The 25928-nt window shown below is 41.9% G+C and overlaps 1 protein-coding gene across 1 annotated transcript; it reads right to left on the reverse strand.

Annotated features, from left to right (window-relative positions):
- Nucleotides 1-16518: 16518 nt before the first annotated feature.
- On the reverse strand, nucleotides 16519-23922 carry LOC123996384 (thyrotropin-releasing hormone receptor-like). Its single transcript, XM_046299775.1, has 2 exons — nucleotides 22555-23922; nucleotides 16519-18940 (listed from the first exon to the last, which is right to left on the reverse strand). Exons 1-2 carry the CDS (start codon nucleotides 23335-23337, stop codon nucleotides 18530-18532), a joined length of 1194 nt encoding a protein of 397 aa, XP_046155731.1. The 5' UTR covers nucleotides 23338-23922; the 3' UTR covers nucleotides 16519-18529.
- Between the last annotated feature and the right edge of the window lie 2006 nt (nucleotides 23923-25928).

Genomic DNA, 25928 nt, shown 5'->3' on the forward strand with positions numbered 1-25928 from the left:
TGAAAAGTTATTTTAGGAAATGATAACTTCGTAATCTGAATATTTTTCCTTGGTGCCCCGACTTCCTAGTTAATTAATTACGTGATTAATCAGTTGATCGCGTAATAACTAATTACAAAGAATCTTTGATAAAAAAATTATAAGTCTTCAGTTAATGATAGTAAAGACACGACAAGAGACAGCAGCAGCAACATTATGTACACAATAAGCAAAAAAACAAGTTACACAAAATGCACAAAACAAAATATATATCACAATTGGTTGGGAGAATGTAAAAAAATGTAAACCCGATATTATCGTTTGGTTACACAATGGAAAGGGAGGGGCAAGAAAAAGAGAGTGGGAGAGACAAAAAAAAGTGGGTTGGTACATACACGTGGGAGCTATGTTCACGAGAATGAATACTTTGCACATAAATGACCGCTCATTCGAAAAAAATTGCAATGTATATATTTACTCTTGTATGCCTTTGTCATCTCTCTGTTGAAATCATCCGTTCTCCCTATGGGGAGTAGTTCAACAGAAGTCTCTGGTTTGTTCACCAGAGGTCACAATGTTCTTTGTCGTTGTAGTTGTTTTAGTCTGAGCGCTTTCCAGATGCCTTCCTGACATCCTTGTTCTATTTTGGCCTGTATTCCTGTCCTGTCTTTGGTAGAGGATATGTGAAGGTGAAGATAAGTCTTGCAGGGCATTACAACATAGTAAATGGAAAAGGTTGACCATCTGGCTGCCTGTCTCTCTCTCTATTCATCAGCTACGACGAGTATCTGAAGGCTGCAGCATTCTCTCAATATTCATCGTTCTCAAAGAATGATTACTTGAAACGGTTAGCAATCAGTACAGTGTTTTTGTGTCTGTTTCAGAGTTCAAACAACAAATGGTCTGTATAGTATACTTTCACTCAATGTTATCAGCAGTATATGGGATACTGTAGGAAGCTAGAGTTTGTTTGCACGATAAGCCATACGGTATGTACTGCATGGTTTGGGTAATTTGAATGGATAGGGACTTTTTAGTTTCACAGTAAAGCCCCTCTTGAATGAGAGGGTTCATTTGTGTATGTTTTTATGTGTTTGGACATTTTTCCCCAACTGTTTTATTTCTGGATATACTGGAAAGTGGAGGATCAGGTGCCTTTATCTGCGAGGGACTCTCAGGAGGATCCCTACCTCACTCTATCCAGTCTGCACAGCATACTGTAGTTCCAATGCTGTCCTCATCCTGTGTGTCAGTTTCTCGTGCTGTATGCACGTCAGGCTCAGTTCATCTGTCTGACACGCCATCACCCTCAATCAGACCTGAATATGAGTGAGGTTCTTGGAGGCAAAAAACTGACTGTGTGGGTTGAATCCTCATTTAACAGGGTGAGGGTGATCAATCATCTTGTGTTAATACCACAAAATGGGAAATTATTTCCAAGATGGATCAATGAGCCATCAGGACCCAGAGCCCATAATTAGACATTTAGTAAAGGAATTAGATCATTACGAAAGTACTTCCCTTTGTTTGCATAAACCATTTACTGAGCCATGTCTTATCCTGTCTTATAAGTGATTAGGGCAAATAAAGTCTTTCACAATATAATCCATTTGGAGCAAACAATATAAAATGAAAAGATTTTCTGTCCATTCCTCGCACAAAAATGGGAAAATTATTCTCCTGACGTGCAGTTCTAACGAGGACAGCTAGGCTGGATAAAATGGAACAACTGTCCGTGTTTGCTCTGCAACACATAGTTTATCTTGCCAAATATAGGAGGCATCATCCAGGTGGCTGTGGATGATCTGAGTTAATGATTAATTCTGACTTTGTGCTGTATATACACACCTCACACCATGTAATGTTTATAGTATACAAATCTGCACTGTGCTGGTTGTTCGAAAAAACCCATGTTGAGTGGGTTGCATGCAAAATGAGGCATCGGACAGCTTGCATTTCCCCTCATCTCCCCTTGCAACATTTGCTTTCATTTCTACATAATACAAATTTTATTGACGCCATTAAAAGCAACATGATATTATAGGAAAGCGTAATCCTGTGAAGTTTTGGAAAAAAGATAAGGATCACAAGATACGTCAAAACATTGCAGTCAATGGAAAAAGATGAGCGTCAACATGAGTGTCATAGTCTTGACCCTTACGTCAGTACATACAAGTCAATGGGAAAAGATGAGCGTCAACATGAGTGTCATGCTGGTTGTCAATGGAAAAAGATGAGCCATGAGTGTCATAGGGTTGACCCTGGTCAGTACATACAAGTCAATGGAAAAAGATGAGCGTCAACATGAGTGTCATAGGGTTGACCCTTCAATGGAAAAAGATGACGTCATAGGGTTGACCCTTACGTCAGTACATACAAGTCAATAAAAAGATGAGCGTCAACATGAGTGTCATAGGGTTGACCCTTACGTCAGTACATACAAGTCAATGGAAAAAGATGAGCAACATGAGTGTCATAGGGTTGACCCTTCGTTTACATACAAGTCAATGGAAAAAGATGAGCAACATGAGTGTCATAGGGTTGACCCTTACGCCAGTACATACAAGTCAATGGGAAAAGATGAGCAACATGAGTGTCATAGTTGACCCTTATGATATCAGTACATACAAGTCAATGGAAAAGATGAGCGTAACATGAGTGTCCTGGGTTGACCCTTAGTTTTCAATGGAAAAGATGAGCGTCAAATGAGTGTCATAGGGTTTACCCTTAGTCAGTACATACAAGTCAATGGAAAAGATGAGCGTCAACATGAGTGTCATAGGGTTGACCCTTACGTCATACATACAAGTCAATGGAAAAAGATGAGCGTCAACATGAGTGTCATAGGGTTGACCTTACGTCAGTACATACAAGTCAATGGGAAAAGATGAGCGTCAACATGAGTGTCATAGGGTTGACCCTTACGTCAGTACATACAAGTCAATGGGAAAAGATGAGCGTCAACATGAGTGTCATAGGGTTGACCCTTACGTCAGTACATACAAGTCAATGGGAAAAGATGAGCGTCAACATGAGTGTCATAGGGTTGACCCTTACGTCAGTACATACAAGTCAATGGGAAAAGATGAGCGTCAACATGAGTGTCATAGGGTTGACCCTTACGTCAGTACATACAAGTCAATGGGAAAAGATGAGCGTCAAGTGTCATGGGTTGACCCTTAGCATACAAGTCAATGGGAAAAGATGAGCGTCAACATGAGTGTCATAGGGTTTACCCTTACGTCAGTACATACAAGTCAATGGGAAAAGATGAGCGTCAACATGAGTGTCATAGGGTTGACCCTTACGTCAGTACATACAAGTCAATGGGAAAAGATGCGTCAACATGAGTGTCATAGGGTTTACCCTTACGTCAGTACATACAAGTCAATGGAAAAAGATGAGCGTCAACATGAGTGTCATAGGGTTGACCCTTACGTCAGTACATACAAGTCAATGGGAAAAGATGAGCGTCAACATGAGTGTCATAGGGTTTACCCTTACGTCAGTACATACAAGTCAATGGGAAAAGATGAGCGTCAACATGAGTGTCATAGGGTTGACCCTTACGTCAGTACATACAAGTCAATGGGAAAAGATGAGCGTCAACATGAGTGTCATAGGGTTGACCCTTAAGTACATACAAGTCAATGGGAAAAGATGAGCGTCAACATGAGTGTCATAGGGTTTACCCTTACGTCAGTACATACAAGTCAATGGGAAAAGATGAGCGTCAACATGAGTGTCATAGGGTTGACCCTTACGTCAAGTCAATGGGAAAAGATGAGCAACATGACAAGGGTCAATGGGAAAAGATGAGCGTCAACATGAGTGTCATAGGGTTGACCCTTACGTCAGTACATACAAGTCAATGGAAAAAGATGAGCGTCAACATGAGTGTCATAGGGTTGACCCTTACGTCAGTACATACAAGTCAATGGGAAAAGATGAGCGTCAACATGAGTGTCATAGGGTTGACCCTTACGTCAGTACATACAAGTCAATGGAAAAAGATGAGCGTCAACATGAGTGTCATAGGGTTTACCCTTACGTCAGTACATACAAGTCAATGGAAAAGATGAGCGTCAACATGAGTGTCATAGGGTTTACCCTTACGTCAGTGTCAATGGAAAAAGATGAGCGTCAACATGGTGTCATGGGTTTACCCTTACGTCAGTACATACAAGTCAATGGGAAAAGATGAGCGTCAACATGAGTGTCATAGGGTTGACCCTTACGTCAGTACATACAAGTCAATGGAAAAAGATGAGCGTCAACATGAGTGTCATAGGGTTGACCCTTACGTCAGTACATACAAGTCAATGGAAAAAGATGAGCGTCAACATGAGTGTCATAGGGTTGACCCTTACGTCAGTACATACAAGTCAATGGGAAAAGATGAGCGTCAACATGAGTGTCATAGGGTTTACCCTTACGTCAGTACATACAAGTCAATGGGAAAAGATGAGCTACTGGGCACACGCTGGTTAAACTTTTCACGCATGAATTCCAAAAATCTCTAACGGTTGCCCCAGCGTGAGTTTTTTTATTTTGTTATTACTCATCACAACAGTTAACCCCGCACTGCCCTCAAGCCTGCTAATTATCTATAGCCTATGTTTCAACCTGTCAATTTCATTTTTATTTTCTAAGAAGTTTTGTTTTCTAACAACAGTTTGAATAGAGGTGTGTTGCACCTCATTAATTCACATAGAAGGTGCCCATTTCACTGTTGCGAACAATTTATGATTTAGGCTTTACTGAGCCGGACAAACTTCTCTCTTTGACGAGAGGCCAAGCACTTCCCAGTGTTTCCCCAGATCAAGGATGCAGACATTTCCAGTCTTACACATATTTTTCCCCTTTGCACATTTTTTGGCTGGTGCTCCTTGCCTTTTTTGGCTCCTTGCCTTCATTGTTGTTTTCCTTACAAACAATAACTTTGAACATGTGTCCGTTCCTATCTAAGTAGGTGCATTATTTTCTGTATATCATGTTGTCATTCCTACTCTAGCATATCGTATGTATGTATGGAGCATAATGTATTTACTGTTTTATTCACATTTTCATTTACAAGTACTGGTGACAAATCATTCCGAAATCAGATGATAAAAAATGGATAAAACAACACATCACAGCACAATGCGAGTTGTGAAGAGACACACACACACAAGCGTAAGCACACACACTAATATACGCACTACACAGACACATATTGCAATATTGTAATATTGTATTATTGTAGTACAGTTTAATATGGTAAATTTGTAATAATAGAGTGATGACGTAGTATTGTCTGGTATGATGTATTGATTTTTGTATGATGTAGGCTGTTGTTTTGTTGTTATTTAATTGTTTTATTCCTGTTTATACCCCAGGAAGAGTAGATGCTGCCTGGGGACCTGAATAGATACGATATACAACTAAAATAATTTGCTCCTACCCCCACTAAATGGCAGAAAGGTAGGCCTCACTTGAAGCCTGACCTGGAGTTCATATGCTTTTGAGTGACATCTGCAGAATGGTTGAGGTTGCAAACAATATTAATGTATGATTTCGTTCAACAGCCTACACCTGATCTTGTGAAATGAACTCTTCACAGTGAAAACTTGGTCCCACGCAGAATAAAGCCTTTCTTCCATAGAAAAGCATTACCTACAGCCCTCACATAACCATGATGTTTCCAAGGACTGCGATTGAGCTAGTTAACCATTCTTCCACACAACCCATCATGACCTTTATAGGGATGGCCTGTGTTGAGGTTTAGCTTACTGTGGCAACAGGAAGTGGCATAATTCATCCTCAACATGGTGCTTCATTCTCTCCCTACAATTACACAAGTTTACTGTCTTCCAATCTCTGTAGAACAGTCCATTCTTAACGTAAATACTTAAAATTGTTAGTGGCCTCAGGATGCCGAAAGTTAAATTTCAGCTTCCTGCGATGAGAGGAAGTGACTTCATTGGGGGACATAGGGGCGGTTACAAATCTTGAATCTTTCCAAATGCTATATATTTGTGAATGGGGGACAGTCATGACCCGGCATATGAATTCTGTAGAGGATATTGGTTCCAAAAATGTTTCAGAACTTGAAACTGTTTGTGTCTGTCTGTCTGTGTGCCTGTCTGTCTGCCTACCCGTCTGTCTGTCCTGTGTGTCTTCCTGTCTGTCCTGTGTGTCTGCCTGCCTGTCTGACTGTCTGCCTATGTGTCTGTCTGCCTGCCTGCCTGCCTGCCTGCCTGCCTGCCTGCCTGCCTGCCTGCCTGCCTGCCTGCCTGCCTGCCTGCCTGCCTGCCTGCCTGCCTGCCTGCCTGCCGGTCTGTCTGTCTGCCTACATCTGTCTGCCTGCCTGACATAAGCTTCAACCCTGTAAAGTGGATTATGAAAGTATTCACCTCCCTTGGCATTTCTCCTATTTTGTTGCCTTACAACCTGTAATTAAAATAGATTTTGGGGGGGGGGGGGGTTGTGTCATTTGATTTACACAACATGCCCATGATTTTGAAGACCAAAATACTTTTTTATTGTGAAAAAAACAAGAAATTAGACAAAAAAACAGAAAACCTGAGTGTGCAGAACTATTCACCCCCCCCAAAAGTCAATACCTTGTAGAGTCACCTTTTGCAGAAATTACAGCTGCAAGATTCTTGGGGTATGTCTCTATAAGCTTGGCATGTCTAGCCACTGGGATTTATACCATTCTTCAAGGCAAAACTGCTCCAGCTCCTTCAAATTGGATGGGTTCAGCTGGTGTACAGCAATCTTTAAGTCATACCACATATTTTCAATTGGATTGAGGTCTGTGCTTTGACTAGGCCATTCCAAGAAATTTGAATGTTTCCCCTTAAACCACTCGAGTGTTGTTTTAGCAGTATGCTTAGTGTCATCGTCCTGCTGGAAGGTGAACCTCCATCCCAGTCTTAAATCTCTGGAAGACTGAAACACGTTTCCCTCAAGGATTTCCCTGTATTTAGCACCATTCATAATTTCTTCAATTCTGACCAGTTTCCCAGTCTCTACCGATGAAAAACATCCCCACCGCATGATGCTGCCACCACCATGCTTCACTGTGGGAATGTTGTTATCGGGGTGATGAGAGGTGTTGGGTTTGCTTAAAGTGGTCCTATGGACAAATACTCCAATCATAAGTGTCAAAGGCTTTTATTGACAATTACATTAAGTTGATGCAAAGAGTCAATATTTGTTGTGTTGACCCTTCTTTTTCAAGAACTCTGTCCCTGGCATGCTGTCAATTAACTTCTGGGCCACATCCTGACTAATGGCAGCCCATTCTTGCATAATCAATGCTTGAAGTCTTTCAGAATTTGTGGGGTTTTGTTTGTCCACCCGCCTCTTGGGGATTGACCACAAGTTCTCAATGGGGATTAAGGTCTTGGGAGTTTCCTGGCCATGGACCCCAAATATCGATGTTTTGTTCCCCGAGCCGCTTAGTTATCACTTTTTCCTGATGGCAAGGTGCTCCATCATGCTGGAAAAGGCATTGTTCATCACCAAACTATTCCTGGATGATTGGGAGAAGATGCTCTCAGAGGATGTGTTGGTACCATTCTTTATTCATGGCTGTGTTCTTAGGCAAAATTTTGAGTGAGCCCACTCCCTTGGCTGAGAAGCAACCCCACACATGAATGGTCTCAGGATGCTTTACTGTTGGCATGACACAGGACTGATGGTAGCGCTCAACTTGTTTTCTCCGGACAAGCTTTTTCCGGATGCCCCAAACAATCGGAAAGGGGATTCATCAGAGAAAATGACTTTATCCCAGTCCTCAGTCCAATCCCTGTACCTTTTGCAGAATATCAGTCTGTCCCTGATGTTTTTCCTGGAGAGAAGTGCCTTCTTTGCTGCCCTTCTTGATGACACCAGGCCATCCTCCAAAAGTCTTCACCTCACTGTGCATGCAGATGCACTCACACCTGCCTACTGCCATTCCAGAGAATGCTCTGTACAGGTGGTGCCCCGATCCTGCAGCTGAATCAACTTTAGGAGACAGTCCTGGAACTTGCTGGATTTTCTTGGGTGCCCTGAAGCCTTCTTCACAACAATTGAACCACACTCCTTGAAGTTCTTGATGATCCAATAAATGGTTGATTTAGGTGAAATTTACTTTCAGCAATATCCTAGTCTGTGAAGCCCTTTTTGTGCAAAGCAATGATGATGGCATGTTTTTCCTTGCAGGTAACCATGGATGACAGAGGAAGAACAATGATTCCAAGCATCACCCTCCTTTTGAAGCCTCCAGTCAGTTATTCGAACTCAATCAGCATGACAGAGTGATCTCCATCCTTGTCCTCGTCAACACTCACACCTGTGTTAACGAGAGAATCACTGACATGATGTCAGCTGGTCCTTTTGTGGCAGGGCTGAAATGCAGTGGAAATGTTTTGGGGGGGGATTCAGTTCATTTGCATGGCAAAGAGGGACTTTGCAATTAACTGCAATTCATCTGATCACTCTTCATGACATTCTGGAGTATATGCAAATTGCGGTCATACAAACTGAGGCAGCAGACTTTGTGAAAATTAATATTTGTTTCGTTCTCAAAACTTTTGGCCACAACTGTACATGTATATTTTCGTTAATTATCTTTGTTGAAAAACAGCAAGTGTGACAAAGCTTCCTACCACTATACACCATGTAGATGGTTTAGAATTAAGGCTTGGTTGTGGTGTGCTGCGTGTACATGCCTCATGAAGTGATTAAAGTTTCCTGTGGTCCAAGTATGTGACCTGGGAGTGCCCCAACAGGAGGGTGCTAAATGACTCCAAAGCCCCAAAGATCTACATGGCAATTTTCACAAAACGGGGGCAGAATCTTGAACAGTGGCTGCAAAAATACACACAAAACTTATATGACACATCAAGCAGCTGAGAGACGGCTTCTGTACATTGAGAACACTTTGTCTTCAAGTTAGATCTTACACAGAGCATTTCCTGCAGGCACATGTCACTCTGAAGTAGCTGCACTTTACATCCTGCAATTATACAGCATCCTCCGTGAAGAATATTGTCATGTTGATATGGATTGCTTTCTATTCCTGTGGCTTTTCACTCTCCTTGGGCAGGCATCAATTGCTTACACACTACTGCTCTTTATATTGCCATGTGGGCCCAAGAGCAACAAGGGATTACATGCCCTCTTTCACACCACGTTTTCTTTCTTTCTGTTCATCATTTGATTTGCCCAGTGACGGTAACATTAGCCTCCTCTGATTCTCTATAGCTTTAGTCACAGTCTGCATCATGTACATTATCAGCAGGTGGCTCTTTTCATGTACTCCATCACGGCCTTAGTGTTGATTTGGCTGCTTTGCAAGATTGATTCTCCACTTGGCTTCTTTGACAATTACAGGATTGATATGTCACCTAAGCGCCAGCAGTTCCCAGAACAACAAGCTTGTTATCATGCAGAGACAACGCTGAGTGTTAATGGCCCCCTTTATGGCCCCTTTATCATTTCTTCCCAAACCACAATACCTTTTTTAGTTCTACTCCCTGCATGTTTTATAGTAAGACACAGTAGCTATTATCTCCCCATATCTCTTTTACAGCACATCACAGCCCAGTACAGCAGGCTCAGTCTAAATGTACTAAATTCAATAAATAAAAGATCTCTCCTGTTCATAAAGTGCTTATAGTGGCAGCACTCAAACTTGATTTAATGCTGTCAAATGGAGCTGTCTAGAGCTCTTATTGTTTATGCCAGAGCGGCAGGTAGCCTCGTGGTTAGGAGTGTTTGGTCCAGTAACCAAGAGGTTTCTGGTTTGAATCCCTGAGCCAACTACGTGAAACATCTGTCCATGTTCCCTTGAGCAAGGCACTTAACCCTCCTTTCAGTTGCCCTGGATAAGAGCATCTGCTAAAGGACAATATTTTTTATATTCAATTAAGGTAGATTTTTATAAGAAGATATTACTATGGCGTTTTTGAGTATCACAGTTGAGTTTTGAGTATTACAGTTGAGTTTTCAATAACAGCCACGAGTTGCCCAGTGATGCAGAACTCCAAAACAGGCAAAATGCCTTTTAGGCTTGCTTCTAGGAATATAACACTGTGCCTTGCATGAAAGCCCATGTTTTTCCGGATGACTGTCTGATCTCGCTCTGTGTGGCGGATGTGAGCAAAACGTTTAAACAGGTTAAAGGGGAATTTCACCCAGGAGAATATGTGTTTGTTTTCATCATGTCTGAGGCATTTCAAGGACACTGAAATGTGTTTCACGCATAATTGCCCAGGAGGAAGGCAAGTCGGGGATTCGCGCACTGAATGATACACCCTATGGCAGCTTCCGTTTTATTGATGTGTGGGGAATCTAAAAATGAATGTAGTTCTGCTTTGCGGCATTTCGCAAAGGCTCTGTCATACTGATTGCACTATACGCTTTTGTGGGTGTAGATATGGTTGTCCTTTTTCGATAGAGCGGTTGGATGTTCATAACGGTGGAGTCATTGCTAAATATACAAGCACACAAATGTTCTCCAGTCTCTGGGAGACTAGCTACATGGTGATGTTCAAGCATACATGTTTCAACCAGAATATTGCGAAGAGGATGCCCAAAAATGCGTTGGATTTAGCTAACAGTAAAGTTCAGCTACTGCCGAAGTACCAAGAGGGCAGACAAATATATACTTTTTATTTTAGGTATTTTAGGTAGATCAGCTTTAATATCGCAGATAGATTGTGGCTTCTATCGATGTAATCATCTGCATCCTTTCCAATCCACCATGTATATTTCTTTAAAATCTATTTTCCTACTTATTTCCCCTAACCTTTACCACCCCTCCCCTAATTAGAGTAAACTAATGGACAACCAAATTTAGGCTTCTACCTCCATCTTATATATATATAGAGAAAGTGCATTTGGAAAGTATTCAGACCCCTTGACTCTTTTCACATTTTGTTACAGCCTTTTTTTAATGGTTTATTTTCCTCATCAATCTACACACAATAGACCATAAAGACAAAGCAATATATATATATATATATATATATATATATATATATATATATATATACAGTTGAAGTTGGAAGTTTACATACACCTTAGCCAAATACATTTAAACTCAGTTTTTCACAATTCCTGACATTTAATCCTAGTAAAAATTCCCTGTCTTAGGTCAGTTAGGATCACCACTTTATTTTAAGAATGTCAAATGTCAGAAGAATAGTAGAGAGAATGATTTATTTCAGCTTTTATTTCTTTCATAACATTCCCAGTGGGTCAGAATGTCACGACCGTCGCATACTCGGACCAACGTGCAGCGTGATCTGGGTTCCACATCTTATTTATTGAAGTAAGTGAACCGCACAACAAAACAATAAAGAAACAATGAAACGTGACTACATGGTGCACATGTACAAAACAAAACATAATATCCCACAAACACTGTTGTTTCATGATCGTCGTAAGGTTCGGACCAAGGCGCAGAGTGGTATGCGTACATTCTCTTTATTAAAATAATGAATACCGAAAAAACTAACAAAATAACAAACGAAACGTGAAGCTATACAATATAGTGCTGACAGGCAACTACACATAGTCAAGATCCCACACCAGAAAGTGGGAAAAAAAAGGCCTGCCTAAATATGAACCTCAATCAGAGACAGTGATAAACCGCTGTCTCTGATTGGGAACCATATCAGGCCAACATAGATATACAAAAAACCCTAGACCTGCAAAACTCAAGACATACAAAAACCCTAGACATACAAAAACTAGAGTACCCACCCTGACCTAACCAAAATATATAGAAAACAGAGATATCTAAGGTCAGGGCGTGACAAGGTGGGAAAAATGCTACCTAAATATGATCCCCAATTAGAGACAACGATACCAGCTGCCTCGAATTGGGAATCATACAAATCCCCAACATATATATTTTTTTTACTAGAACCCCACATAGAAATATAAAACTAGACTACCCCCTAGTCACGCCCTGACCTACTCCACCATAGAGACACAAGGGCTCTCTATGGTCAGGATGTGACACAGAAGTTTACATACACTCAATTCATATTTGGTAGCATTGCCTTAAAATGGTTTAACTTGGGTCAAACGTTTCAGGTAGCCTTCCACAAGCATCCCACAATAAGATGGGGGAATTTTGGCCCATTCCTCCTGACAGAGCTGGTGTAACTGAGTCAGGTTTGTAGGCCTCCATGGTCGCACACACCTTTTCAGTTCTGCCCACAAATCTTCTATAGGATTGAGGTCAGGGCTTTGTGATGGCCACTCCAATAACTTTACTTTTTTGTTCTTAAGCCATTTTGCCACAACTTTGGAAGTACGCTTGGCGTCAGTTTCCATTTGGAAGACCCATTTGCGACCAAGCTTTAACTTCCTGACTACTGTCTTGAGATGTTGCTTCAATACATCCACATAATTTTCCTTCCTCATGCAGACATCTATTTTGGGAAGTGCACCAGTCCCCCCTGCAGCAAAACACCCCCACAACATGAAGCTGCCACCCCCGTGCTTAACGGTTGGGATGGTGTTCTTTGGCTTGCAAGCCTCCCCCTTTTTCCTCCAAACATAACAATGGTCATTATGGCCAAACAGTTGTATTTTTGTTTCATCAGACCAGAGGAAATTTTTTTTCATGAAACCAAAGCCCTTCTCCTCCGATTCCTCCGAATGGCAGGGCGGTCAGCTTTAGGAAGAGTTTTGGTGGTTTCAAACTTCTTCCATTTAAGAATGATGGAGGCCACTGTGTTCTTGGGGACCTTCAATGCTGCAGAAATGTTTTGGTGTCCTTCCCCATATCTGTGCCTCGACACAGTCCTGTCTCGGAGCTCTACAGACAATTCCTTCGACCACATGGCTTGATTTTTGCTCCAACATGCACTGTCATCAGTGGGATCTTATATAGACAGGTGTGTGTATTTCCAAATCATATCCAATCAATTGAATATCCTACAGGTTTACTCCAATCAAGTTGTAGAAGCATCTCATGGATGATCGATGGAAACAGGATGCACCTGAGCTCAATTTCGAATCTCATAGCAATGGGTCTGAATGTGATTCTTCTGTTTATTTTTTATTTTGAATACATTTGCAAAAATGTCTAAAACTGTTTTCGTCATTATGGGGTATTGTCTGTCATTTGATGAGGGGAAAAATGATTTGATCCATTTTAGAATAAGGCTGATATGTAACAAAATGTGGAAAAAGGAAAGGTGTCTGAATATTTTCCAAATGCACTGTATGCATACAGTATTTGAATGTGTCCATTTAAGCAGCGACCTGTGCTTGTCTTATTGTGTGTGTGTTTGTGAATGCTGAACATATTGTGACTAGACAGAGACCCATCCCTCTCTGAAGTTACTCATCCTAAAATAATCTTAAGTGCACAGCATTTCCATCCCCACAGCCAGAAGACAGATCCAATTATAAGTGAGGCTAAAAAGGGTCATGGCAATTCCATTAACCAGGCTTGCCTATCAGCCTAGTGCTGCAACTATTCCTTCCTTCCTTCAGCCTCTCTCCCCTCTTCCTCCTCTTCTCAGCTACTTCGGTCCAGCTCAACATCTAATTTTCAACCCACAGAGGCCCGGAGCTTTAGCCCAGATCAATGTGTCTCTTCACGGACATAAAATGTTAGCTGAGGCTAGTGTCAATATGTTACGCTCCACAGCTTCACTGGCTACATTTGTCCAACCCTCCCTGTGCGAAAGGGAGAGAGAGGGTGAGATAGGGGTGAGAGGAGCTGTATGCTTGTTTGTTTTTCTTTTTTATAAATATACAGTACCAGTCAAAAGTTTGGACACACCTTCCTTCCTACGTTGTAGAATAATAGTGAAGACATCAGAACTATTTTTTTTAAAACACATATGGAATCATGTAGTAACCAAAAACGTGTTTAACAAATATATGTTTTATATTTGAGATTCTTCAAAGTAGCCTCCCTTTGCCTTGATGGCACCTTTGCACACTCAAGAACTTTGAAAGATACTTAAAGAGCAGTCGCAAAAGCCGTCAAGCGCTATGATGAAACTGGCTCTCATGAGGACCGCCACAGGAAAGGAAGACCCAGAGTTACCTCTGCTGTTCATTAGCGTTACCATACTCAGAAATTGCAGCCCAAATATATGCTTCAGAGTTCAAGTAACAGACACATCTCAACAAAAATTGTTCAGAGGAGACTGCGTGAATCAGGCCTTCATGGTCAAATTTCTGAAAAGAAACCACTACTAAAGAACACAAATAATAAGAAGAGACTTGCTTGGGCTAATAGACACGAGCAATGGACATTAGACCATTGGAAATCTGTCCTTTGGTCTGATTTTTTGTTCCAACCGCCGTGTCTTTGTGAGATGCAGATTAGGTGAACGGATGATCTCCGCATGTGTGGTTCCCACCGTGAGGCATGGAGGAGGAGGTGTGATGTGTGAGGGTGCTTTTCTGATGACACGGTCTGTGATTTAATTATAATTCAAGGCACACTTAACCAGCATCCTGCAGCGATACGCCATCCCATTTGGTTTGCGCTTAGTGGAACTATCATTTGTTTTTCAACAAAACAATGACCCAACATCTCTCCAGGCTGTATAAGGGCTGTTTGGCCAAGAAGGAGAGTGATGGAGTGTTGCATCAGATGACCTGACCTCCACAATCCCCCGACCTCAATCCAATTCAGATGGTTTGGGATGAGTTGGACCGTGGAGTGAAGGAAATGCAGCCAACAGGACCTCCTGACTGTTGGAAAAGCAACATTAATTTTGATTTGTTCTTTGGTTACTACATGTAAATGATTCCATATGTGTTATTTCATCATGTTGATGTCTTTACTATTATTCTACGATGTAGAAAATAGTACAAATAAAGAAAAACCCTTGAAGGAGTAGGTGTGTCCTGTAGTACTGTATATTGCTTTATTTGGATACCCAAACTCCTTACCAATGGGAATGTCCTTGGGACCAGTTTATGGTGCGGCAGGGTAGCCTAGAGCGTTGGACTAGTAACCGGAAGTTCAAACCCCCGAGCTGACAAGGTACAAATCTGTCGTTCTGCCCCTGAACAGGCAGTTAACCCACTGTTCCTAGGCTGTCATTGAAAATAAGAATTTGTTCTTAACTGACTTGCCTAGTTAAATAAAGGTAAAGTAAAAACAGTTACAAAATGTTGTTAACAGGCTATACACACATTCATTCCCAAACAGCTTTGAGGCACTGTGTTAATCCTTACAACCTACCCCAGTTTTGGAGAAGTCTGTGTGTGTGTGTGTGTGTGTGTGTGTGTGTGTGTGTGTGTGTGTGTGTGTGTGTGTGTGTGTGTGTGTGTGTGTGTGTGTGCGCGTGTGCGCGTGTGCGTGTGTGTGTGTGTGTGTGTGTGTGTGTGTGTGTGTGTGTGTGTGTGTGTGTGTGTGTGTGTGTGTGTGTGTGTGTGTGTGTGTGTGTGTGTGTGTGTGTGTGTGTGTGTGTGTGTGTGTGCGCGTGTGTGTGTGTGTGTGTGTGTGTGTGTGTGTGTGTGTGTGTGTGTGTGTGTGTGTGTGTGTGTGTGTGTGTGTGTGTGTGTGTGTGCGTGTGCGTGTGCGTGTGCGTGCGCGCGTGTGTATGAGTGCGTGCGTTTGAGAGAGAGAAAAATAAAGAGTGAGAGAGACAAAAAGAAATAGAGTGATTGAACGATATTGTGGTGGCTAATATATTTATCTGTATTCTGTTTGCCTTCCTTTCACCTCAAACTTCATTCATTCTTGTCTTTCTCATCTAGTTACTACTGAGCAAGCTGCTTTTATAGCTTCTATAAAGAACAAAGCGGTTTTAAGTTAGTAGACAAAGCATTTGCCAGAATTTTTATGCAAATTTGCTACCATAACAATCCTTTTTACGGTAATAAAAAAATAAATGTGTGTCTGGTAAACCTCATATCTACTTGAGCTAGGCTATTTACTTTAAAATACCACTACATTGACAGGTCTAGTGGGACTATCTAAAAATGGAGTGCTTTGCTCTCAAGGGGACAGATTATTCCAGGTCCTCCGAATAGTGCTCAATGTTAAAAGATTAATGTGGTCAATATAATCATCCCATTTAATGTCTCAATAATATCTCAATTTACGATTTATGAAGAACATTTTGATGATTTGCTATGTAGTTGTCGTCACAGTTCTCCATTATTTAATATTGTGTGTGTGGAGAACACATTTGAGCACTGCATAAAACATATGTGCACTTTTCAAATAAACTGATGCTTTCAATGCTGCTTTCCACACCATTATCCCATGTATTATTCCAAATAAATGTGCTGTGATAAGAACAGATGGAAACTACCATATTGTTGGCTGCCATACAGTAATGTTCAAATTCATGATATTTATTTGTGCAGTCATCTTTATAAAATCACTATGTGAGTATGTTAATAGTGTTTTGATGAAGTTGGAAAAGTAACCATGTGTTTTGATTGCATCCTAATGGAATCGATGAAAATACAGTGAAGATGTGTCCAAATATACTGAGATTAATAACAAATAATGACACGTGAAGTTCGGGATTCTGAGAGTAATAATCAATATTTGACAGAGTACATGATCAATGATCATTTTATTATAGACAAATGACAATACAAAATACAATAACACAAACCATCCAAACAAACAAGGGTAGATTGTACAATGCAGAGAACTGCCAAAGGGAGACCAGGATACACAACATTGCCGACTGAAGAATAACTGTATACTGCACATAGATGTCTGTCTTTTTGAAATCACACCACAACATCATTTTGTTTTACAGTGTCCATGCTGCAAACTCGCTACCAGGCATCACTCCCTCTAATGGTGGAAACTGTGCAACGGAGATAGTAGATGAAAGTGCAAGAGGGACAGATCATTATTGCACTTACCTTCTTTGAAACCTACTGTAGTTGTAGTGTTACCAAAGAAGAAGAGCGTAGCTCCACATTGATCGCTCCATAGTAAAATACTGTATATTGATGGAAAGAAACAATAAAAGTCAACAAAACAAAACAACGTTATTACAAAATAGCTCTACTGGCAGACACAATGTAAATGGTACAAAGGTATGAATTGAAACGTACATCGAAAATGTACATCGTACATCAATTTCACACGGCAACGCACAATCAATTGCAAGCATTTATACAGCATCCTAAAAAGGGACAGAGAGGGCGTTTCATCAGTATAAAATAAACAACAACAAACGTTCTATTTTTTTCCTTATTTGAATTCTAAATGAAATCAATGCTCATTCCTTTTATGCTTTTTCTTTCTTTTTTTTGACACTGTGCCCGTGCCTTATGGCTGTACCATGACTCACCAGCCTCCCTCAAATCTACAAAGTAGAACACTTTGGCATTGATGAATCCTCTCATCTCCCCTTTGCTCTGCGGGTTGTGCTTGGGGGGATCCATTATAGGGAAATGCTACCATTAGTCTCTGCTGTTGAGGATGTCAACATAATGTTTGGTCTGGTCATGTCAGGCCCCTGACCTAGAGACAACCATCAACCACCCAGGTGTCTGAGTCATCAAAGATCTTTCTCGCTATTGACTCTGGACCTTCCAACACTTGTTGATTGAATCCACACCACAGTAGTCCATTACAGATACAGCAGGATGTTTAACCATGCTGCATTTTTGACACGAGCCCCTGCGGAACGTTTCATATCGGGTGAACCTCTTAGCCAATTAGGTTACTATAAGTCAAATGGTATTGAGGAATCAAACGGATGACAGATCCGGCGTGTCATTGCTTTGTTATCAGTCCTTTTCATCATCTGTAACCTTTAAATAAACTTCATCCCACCTCATCTCTATTTCCCTGACAGGCAGGTTTCAATTTAAAGCAATGTGTGATATTTACACCCCTTGAGCAGAGATGGTTTTGATACTCTGCCTCCTTTGAATTCTGCCTTTGAAATGTGGTCAGTGATCACATTCTCCCTGTGCTGTTTTAAAACATGGAAGGTAGCAGGGTGGTTTTAACAACAGCCCAGACAGTTTGATTCCTCCTGTAGAGTGAGCTTATCTTTAAAACACACACACGAACACACACACACACACACACACACACACACACACACACACACACACACACACACACACACACACACACACACACACACACACACACACACACACACACACACACACACACACACACACACACACACACACACACACACACACACACACATTTCATTACCTTGGAAATGAAATGTGTGTGTCACACAATGTTTAGGACGGATTTAAACCATGCCTATAATTGGGTGCTTTGTGCTAAGATGGCTACAGAGAGAGGGGAGAATATATTTTCACCATGCTAGATAAAGAAATGAAGTAGTACCTCTGTTAACAACACATTTTTGGGCATTTAATGTTTGCCGTTGTACTGCTCAAATATTAAATCAATTCCTCGACAGAAAATGAGTTATAGAATAGAATTGGAAGTATGCTGCTGGAGACCATTTTGAATTCACAAACTAGAGCTTAAGGATAAGAAGATCCTTTCAGGTAATCATTGTTGCCTGAATGGAGTTCTTTTTTTCCGTCAGGCAGTGCAAAGGGCAACCCTGCCTTACAGAGAGGTGTCCTCGAATGATATCCTCTTGGTGCTGGGCAGGAACTGGTCACTGGATGTGGGTGTGGCCAGCTCATCCATCTCAGTAGTGAAGTGGTCAGGGCTCTCTCCATTGGTTGTGTCCTTGATGGCACTGTAGGTCAGGGCCAAGCTGTAAGATGCCGGCTTCTCCAGTCGCTGCGGACCGCAGTGACACAACTTCTTGAAGGAGGTGCGAAACTTCTGAGACATGGCGTTGTAGATGACCGGGTTGACGGCGCTGTTCAGGTAGATGCAGATGCGGCAGAAGAGTAGGAACCAGAGGTCCAGGTAAGGCTTGTCCAGGAAGGAGTTTACCACCACCAGCGTCCGGTAGGGCATCCAGAGGAGGGCAAAGAGCACCACCACCACAGCTAACATCTTAGTCACCTGACAACAACACATGGAAGAAAATCAAGATCCATTTTCATCAAAGGACATGGGAAAGAATAGAGTTCAGCTTGACTCCTGTTAAAAAATGTGTGAAAATGTATGTCCCTGCTATGCAAAGAAAAGTGGTTGAAATGGGTCAGAGAGCACCCTCTGACAATTAATATCAACCACAGACTGAAGAGACTGACAAAACAGCATCTGTAAGACAGAGCCTAGAGAGCAGTTTAATTGCAAATATTATTACGATGTGATTATGTTTATATTAAACTCTATCATCCTTATTTATGTTGTGAGGTCTCACGCTAGTGATGTGTCTCTTATTGGATAGGGCCAGGGAGCAACTATCATCATTGCTAAGGGAAGATTCCTGATCACTATCCTTATTCAATTTTGACCTTTTGAGTTAATTCAATCAAGCCCTGGTAAGTGGTATGGATTGCACTGGTTTCCCTTCATCGCTAGGCTAGTTAGAGATGTGTGTGTTATGTCAGAACCTTATCCTGACTTGTTTTGCTCAATGACCTAGCAAGTGAGCACAGATCCATCATCTGTCTTTTTTGTCTATTCCACTGAGACAAAAAGAGCCCAAGGCTGGCTTGGTCAATGTTTCAGACAAGGCTGAGGGCGTGCAACCAAGGTAACCTAATTAATTACACATTTAAAAAAACGAAGATGTCTTGATTGTGTAGGTCTTCACATCCCAGAGTTAATGCTTGGTGGAAGGACATTTTGCAGCCATTACAGCTGTGAATGATTTTGTATAATATTCTACCAAATTTGCACAACTCTTCAGGCAACATACATGTATATCTGATGTTTTTGTCAAAATTGTTTAAGCTCAGTATATTTGGTTGGGAGTCATTGATTGACAGCGATATTGAAAGCTGGTTTCAGATTTTCAAGCAAATTTAATTCAGGACTGAGACTTGACCACTCAGGAACACTTAACAATTCTTGGAAAGTCATTCCGGTGTGTCTTTGGCATTAAAATGTGTGTAATTGTCCCACTGAAAAATAGAAGACTGAGGTGGTTTTCCTCTGACGTTTTACCTGGGTTTTGCTCCATTCATTTTTAACAGGGGTGAAAGTACTATAGATTTACTTTCTTACAGGTAGAATTACATATAGAATCCCTATTAATTTAATAGGATCTCTGTGGACCTAATAGTACAAATGTGTCGTATTAACTTTTCAAATGTATTACCTTTTAATGAAGAGTCTATTGACGCACCCGTGTGCATCAATCTAAGTAACATAATTTTTAAAAATCCCATCAAAATCTGCCAGTTTAAACTAGAGATATCTCAATCCACCGCACCCCCCAATGTCGGCATTCCACATCTGAGTGGAAGGTGCCCGAGATACAGCGGCGTTTGTCAGACCATGAGACATCACAAAAATGTTGGTCTTATCATGAAAAGTCTGTAGCGTCCCAACAGTTGTTTGACAGTCAGATGAAAACATCATGACTGGTTATGCTAATGCCACATTTAAAAGTCTAAGACATTGGGGGGGGGGGGTTATTTTATTACTTAAATAACTTCAAAGGGCTCTTGTAAACCTGGCTACCTATGCGTGTTACATGCTGACCAAACCGGGCGCGTGCGTGCGTGCGTCCGTGTGCGCCATCGTGCGCACGTTGATTTTGTCCCCCCACACCAGAAGTGATCAGGACACACAGGTTGAAATGTCAAAACATACTCTAAACCAATATTAATTTGGGGACAGGTCGAAAAGCATTAAACATTTATGGCAATTTAGCTAGCTAGCTTGCTATTGCAAGCTAATTTGTCCTGGGAAATAAACATTGGGTTATTTTACCTGAAATGCACAAGGTCCTCTACTCTGACAATTAATTCACAGATAAAACGGTAAACATCATTTCTATTACATGTCTTTTTCTTCTTTCGACTTATATATGGTTGGTTGGCAACCAACTTTAAGGTGCATTACTACAACCGCCTGGAGTGTGGGCGTCAGTTCATTTTTCAATCACCCACGTGGGTATATGCTCCTAAAAACCAATGAGGAGATTTGCGAGGCGGGACTTGCAAAGCGTTGAGCGTCACAAATCGAACTAACTTCTATTTCAGTGCCTGGCCACGCAGACGCTCGCTGTCGCACGCGAGCAGTGTGGGTGCAATGATTGAATAACATGTACTGTATGTGTACATTTATTTTGCAACGCTCGTGCACGCAACGTGAGCAGTGTGGTCAGCTTGTTGGTCCACTCTGAAATAATTCCTATATCCATACAGTGCACTGTGCAGCGGCCATTTGATGAATGGAAAGAGACATCTGTTACAAACATTCTGTGATTGTCATTCATTAGGCCTACACTTGTAACCTGAATTGATGAGTTCACTGTCCACTCAGCATCTCGTTCTCTGCCACTCATCTCTGGCTTCACAAAATGTCACTGTTATCGTTGAACCACATCACATTTTGGAGCGTATTCTACCAGTTTTCTAGTCCATTCACTAATTTCAATGAGGGTGACATGTGTTAATGATAAATAATGAGCCTACAGCCTACAGGTTTCTTGGCATCTTCCATTTTAAATATTGTGTTGGCTCATGTTCAACCGGTATGGTGTACACATACCCCAGTATTTATTATGCTGGTACTCCACCTCCAGTCCCTAATGGTAACAAGCATTCCTATAACACGATGCTGGCACCACAATACTTGAAAATCCACTCCTTATGGTGGAGCTCTCCCTTTCTTCAGATAAACTCACACCCCTCCCATTCGCATGCACAGTCTCAGGTGCTGTGTATGCTCTATATGTGTTACAAACTACATTATTCAGTGGCGTGTGCTGTCAGCATAGTGGTGAGGCTTTATGAGTCTATATTAACCGGGTTCGTTGCATGTTGACTCGCTCGTGCTGCACACTGTAACCTACTTACAATGATTACCCACTGGTTGAATCAACGTTGTTTCCACATCATTTCAATGAAATTACGTTGAACTAACGTGGAATAGACGTGGAATAGACGTTGAATTGACGACTGTGCCCAGTGGGCAAATGTTCTCTTCTCTAGGATGTTACCGTACACTCTTAGAAAAAAAATGTCTTATCTGTAACCTAAAAGGGTTTTTCGGCTGTCCCCATAAAATAACCCTTTGAAGGACCCTTTTTGGTTGGAGGTAGAACCCTTTCCACACAGGGTTCTACATGGAACCCAAAATGGTTCTACCTGGGTTCTCCTATGGGGACAGCAGAAGAACCCTTTTGGAAGCTATTTTACTAGGAGTGTACAGTATATGCTGGGATTGAACACCCCAACTTCAAGACATATCATACCAGTGCAATTATGAAACTGTTGAATTCACAATCTAATTATACTGGAGTTTTTGTTGTATCATTAATTTTATTCCCCTCACTTTATTCACGAGGCACACACACACACACACACACACACACACACACACACACACACACACACACACACACACACACACACACACACACACACACACACACACACACACACACACACACACACACACACACACACACACACACACACACACACTGTAGTTATTACGCTGTAGGTACACCGTTATAAGATAACACACTTTAAAACAGTAGAGTTGCAACTTACCTGCCTGCGAGAGCGGATGGTTGTGCTACAGGATGAATTGTTGGTGCTCGTCATCCTATTTCCTTGGTGTGATTCTTTTTTCCACTTTGTGTTTTCCTTGAGGTCAGCCGGCAATGGGTTGAGGAAAAGAATTCTAGCGATAAATCCATACAGAACCGTGGCTAGCATGAGGGGCACCACGTAGAACATGGCAAAGTCCGTGAAGTAGATAAATGGCAGGTAAAGATTTCTTGACACTTTGTATTCGCATGAGACCACGGTAATATTGTCGTAAATCAACTCGTTTATGTCAGACAGATAAAACCACATGGCGCAGTAGAGCGAGGTAAAAGCCCAAACGACCACTATGATTTTCTTTGCTCTTGACAGAGTGCACATAAACTGCGCTTTTATGGGGTGGCAGATGGCTATGTACCGCTCAATAGTGAAAGCGGTGATAGAGCACGAAGACGCGTTGATGCCCAAGTACTGGAAATAAGTGATGCTAAGGCACCCGACGTATCCGTACACCCAGCCTCCTCCATACAAACTCTGTGTAATATTCGGCAGTCCCGCCGCCGTCAGAACCATCAGGTCGGCCACGGCCAAACTCACCAGGTAACAGTTGGTGGGTGTCCGCATGTGTTTGGTTGTAAGAACAACTAGAATCACCATAACATTTCCAACTATTCCTATCCCACAGATGAGAATCACAAAAAATATGCTGACCACTTTGTATTCCATGCTATAATCAGTCCATGGACCAAGCGTCTGGTTATCTGGAATTGAAGTAACATTCTCCATGGTTTAGTTCTGTCCAGTTCACTTGGAGGAGTAATTCATTTCAGACACAGGCTTTACATTTAAAATAGCCTCGAGAGCTCCCTTTAAATTAAATTAGTTCCAAAACCAAGTCATTATTCAATAAAGTATTTTGTATTACTTATCCAACATAAAAGCAAACTAATTCCATGAGGTTATGAAAGAGATATATATATATATATCATACAAAATCGAGCGAGCAAAACATATTCGATGATTACGAAGACCAGGTTTGGATTTTAGTGCCGTTTACCCATGTTTTAGTCCTCTTTATGCACGAAGTTAGGCAAACTGCCAGTAAAAGCCAAGAGGTAAAGTAAAGAGATGTGACATGGCACGCGCAACTCCAGTCTGAGAAGACTGCCTTGTCATTACGCACAGAGCTCCAAAGAGCGTCTTGACTGTGACTTTACTCTCTACCAGCTGTTCTGATAGTGTGGTTGTAGCCAACAGAAAAGCCCTGTAGGCATGATAGAGCAGGGAATTCAAATGTAAACAATGGACTTAAAACATGTACAGTGTAAAGAATGTACTCTTTGGAAAAGCCTAAAGCAATAAATGAGTTAGGGTTTCTCAATTTTAGAAAACTACATTTGTGTGAAACCAAAAATATATAAATCAAATATATGATTCAATGCCAACTGTTATATTTGATTATTACTAAACCTACATTTCAAGTTACAAATCTGTAAAATCCTACTCAAATTGGACTTTTCAGATGTATTGGCTATCTAAATGTCTTGCTTGGACATCATGGCATCACACATGTTCAGTGTCTTTCTCTTCCTTGCAGTGACCTCCCAGCTAGCACATAACATTCTGAGAACTATACGTTTCATGTGGCTTGGGGAGAGGAGAGCGTGGTTGTCCTATGGTTATTTTGCGAAAAACCTTCCCTCAACTTTCTGGGAACGGTGCAGGATAGTTGCTTGGCTTAAGAACATTATCAGCACGTTTAAGGAACTTGACCCCAAAACATGTATATTGGTATTTTCTTACTTTAAACAGAACATTTCATAAAAGTTAAAACATGGTTACATTTAATAAACATTTTGGAAATGTTCTAGAAAATGTGTCCAACTGGTTTGATATTGGCAATGTTCTCAAATAGTTCAGAAACAACGTTCTTCGGTGGGAATTTCAGTGCTTCAACATAAATGTTTCCTGCAGGTTTCCTCTTGGTTCTATTTAAAGTTGGGTTCAACAGAACATTCTAGGAATGTTTTTTTATTTAACCCTTATTTTACCAGGTAAGTTGACTGAGAAAACATTCTTGTGTACAGCCAAGACTTGGGGATTAGTTACAGGGGAGATTAACTTATCCCTGACCGCTGGCTACGTCCCTTCCGTCTTCAAGAGAGCGAGAGTTGCACCCCATCTGAAAAAACCTACACTCGATCCCTCCGATGTCAACAACTACAGACCAGTATCCCTTCTTTCTTTTCTCTCCAAAACTCTTGAACGTGCCGTCCTTGGTCAGCTCTCCCGCTATCTCTCTCAGAATGACCTTCTTGATCCAAATCAGTCAGGTTTCAAGACTAGTCATTCAACTGAGACTGCTCTTCTCTGTATCACGGAGGCTCTCCGCACCGCTAAAGCTAACTCTCTCTCCTCTGCTCTCATCCTTCTAGACCTATCGGCTGCCTTCGATACTGTGAACCATCAGATCCTCCTCTCCACCCTCTCCGAGTTGGGCATCTCCGGCGCGGCCCACGCTTGGATTGCGTCCTACCTGACAGGTCGCTCCTACCAGGTGGCGTGGCGAGAATCTGTCTCCTCACCACGCGCTCTCACCACTGGTGTCCCCCAGGGCTCTGTTCTAGGCCCTCTCCTATTCTCGCTATACACCAAGTCACTTGGCTCTGTCATAACCTCACATGGTCTCTCCTATCATTGCTATGCAGACGACACACAATTAATCTTCTCCTTTCCCCTTCTGATGACCAGGTGGCGAATCGCATCTCTGCATGTCTGGCAGACATATCAGTGTGGATGACGGATCACCACCTCAAGCTGAACTTCGGCAAGACGGAGCTGCTCTTCCTCCCGGGAAGGACTGCCCGTTCCATGATCTCGCCATCACGGTTGACAACTCCATTGTGTCCTCCTCCCAGAGCGCTAAGAACCTTGGCGTGATCCTGGACAACACCCTGTCGTTCTCAACTAACATCAAGGCGGTGGCCCGTTCCTGTAGGTTCATGCTCTACAACATCCGCAGAGTACCACCCTGCCTCACACAGGAAGCGGCGCAGGTCCTAATCCAGGCACTTGTCATCTCCCGTCTGGATTACTGCAACTCGCTGTTGGCTGGGCTCCCTGCCTGTGCCATTAAACCCCTACAACTCATCCAGAACGCCGCAGCCCGTCTAGTGTTCAACCTTCCCAAGTTCTCTCACGTCACTCCGCTCCTCCGCTCTCTCCACTGGCTTCCAGTTGAAGCTCGCATCCGCTACAAGACCATGGTGCTTGCCTACGGAGCTGTGAGGGGAACGGCACCTCAGTACCTCCAGGCTCTGATCAGGCCCTACACCCAAATAAGGGCACTGCGTTCATCCACCTCTGGCCTGCTCGCC

This window comes from Oncorhynchus gorbuscha, linkage group LG15 (genome assembly GCF_021184085.1).
Source record: "Oncorhynchus gorbuscha isolate QuinsamMale2020 ecotype Even-year linkage group LG15, OgorEven_v1.0, whole genome shotgun sequence".
In the NCBI taxonomy this organism is placed as follows: domain Eukaryota; kingdom Metazoa; phylum Chordata; class Actinopteri; order Salmoniformes; family Salmonidae; genus Oncorhynchus; species Oncorhynchus gorbuscha.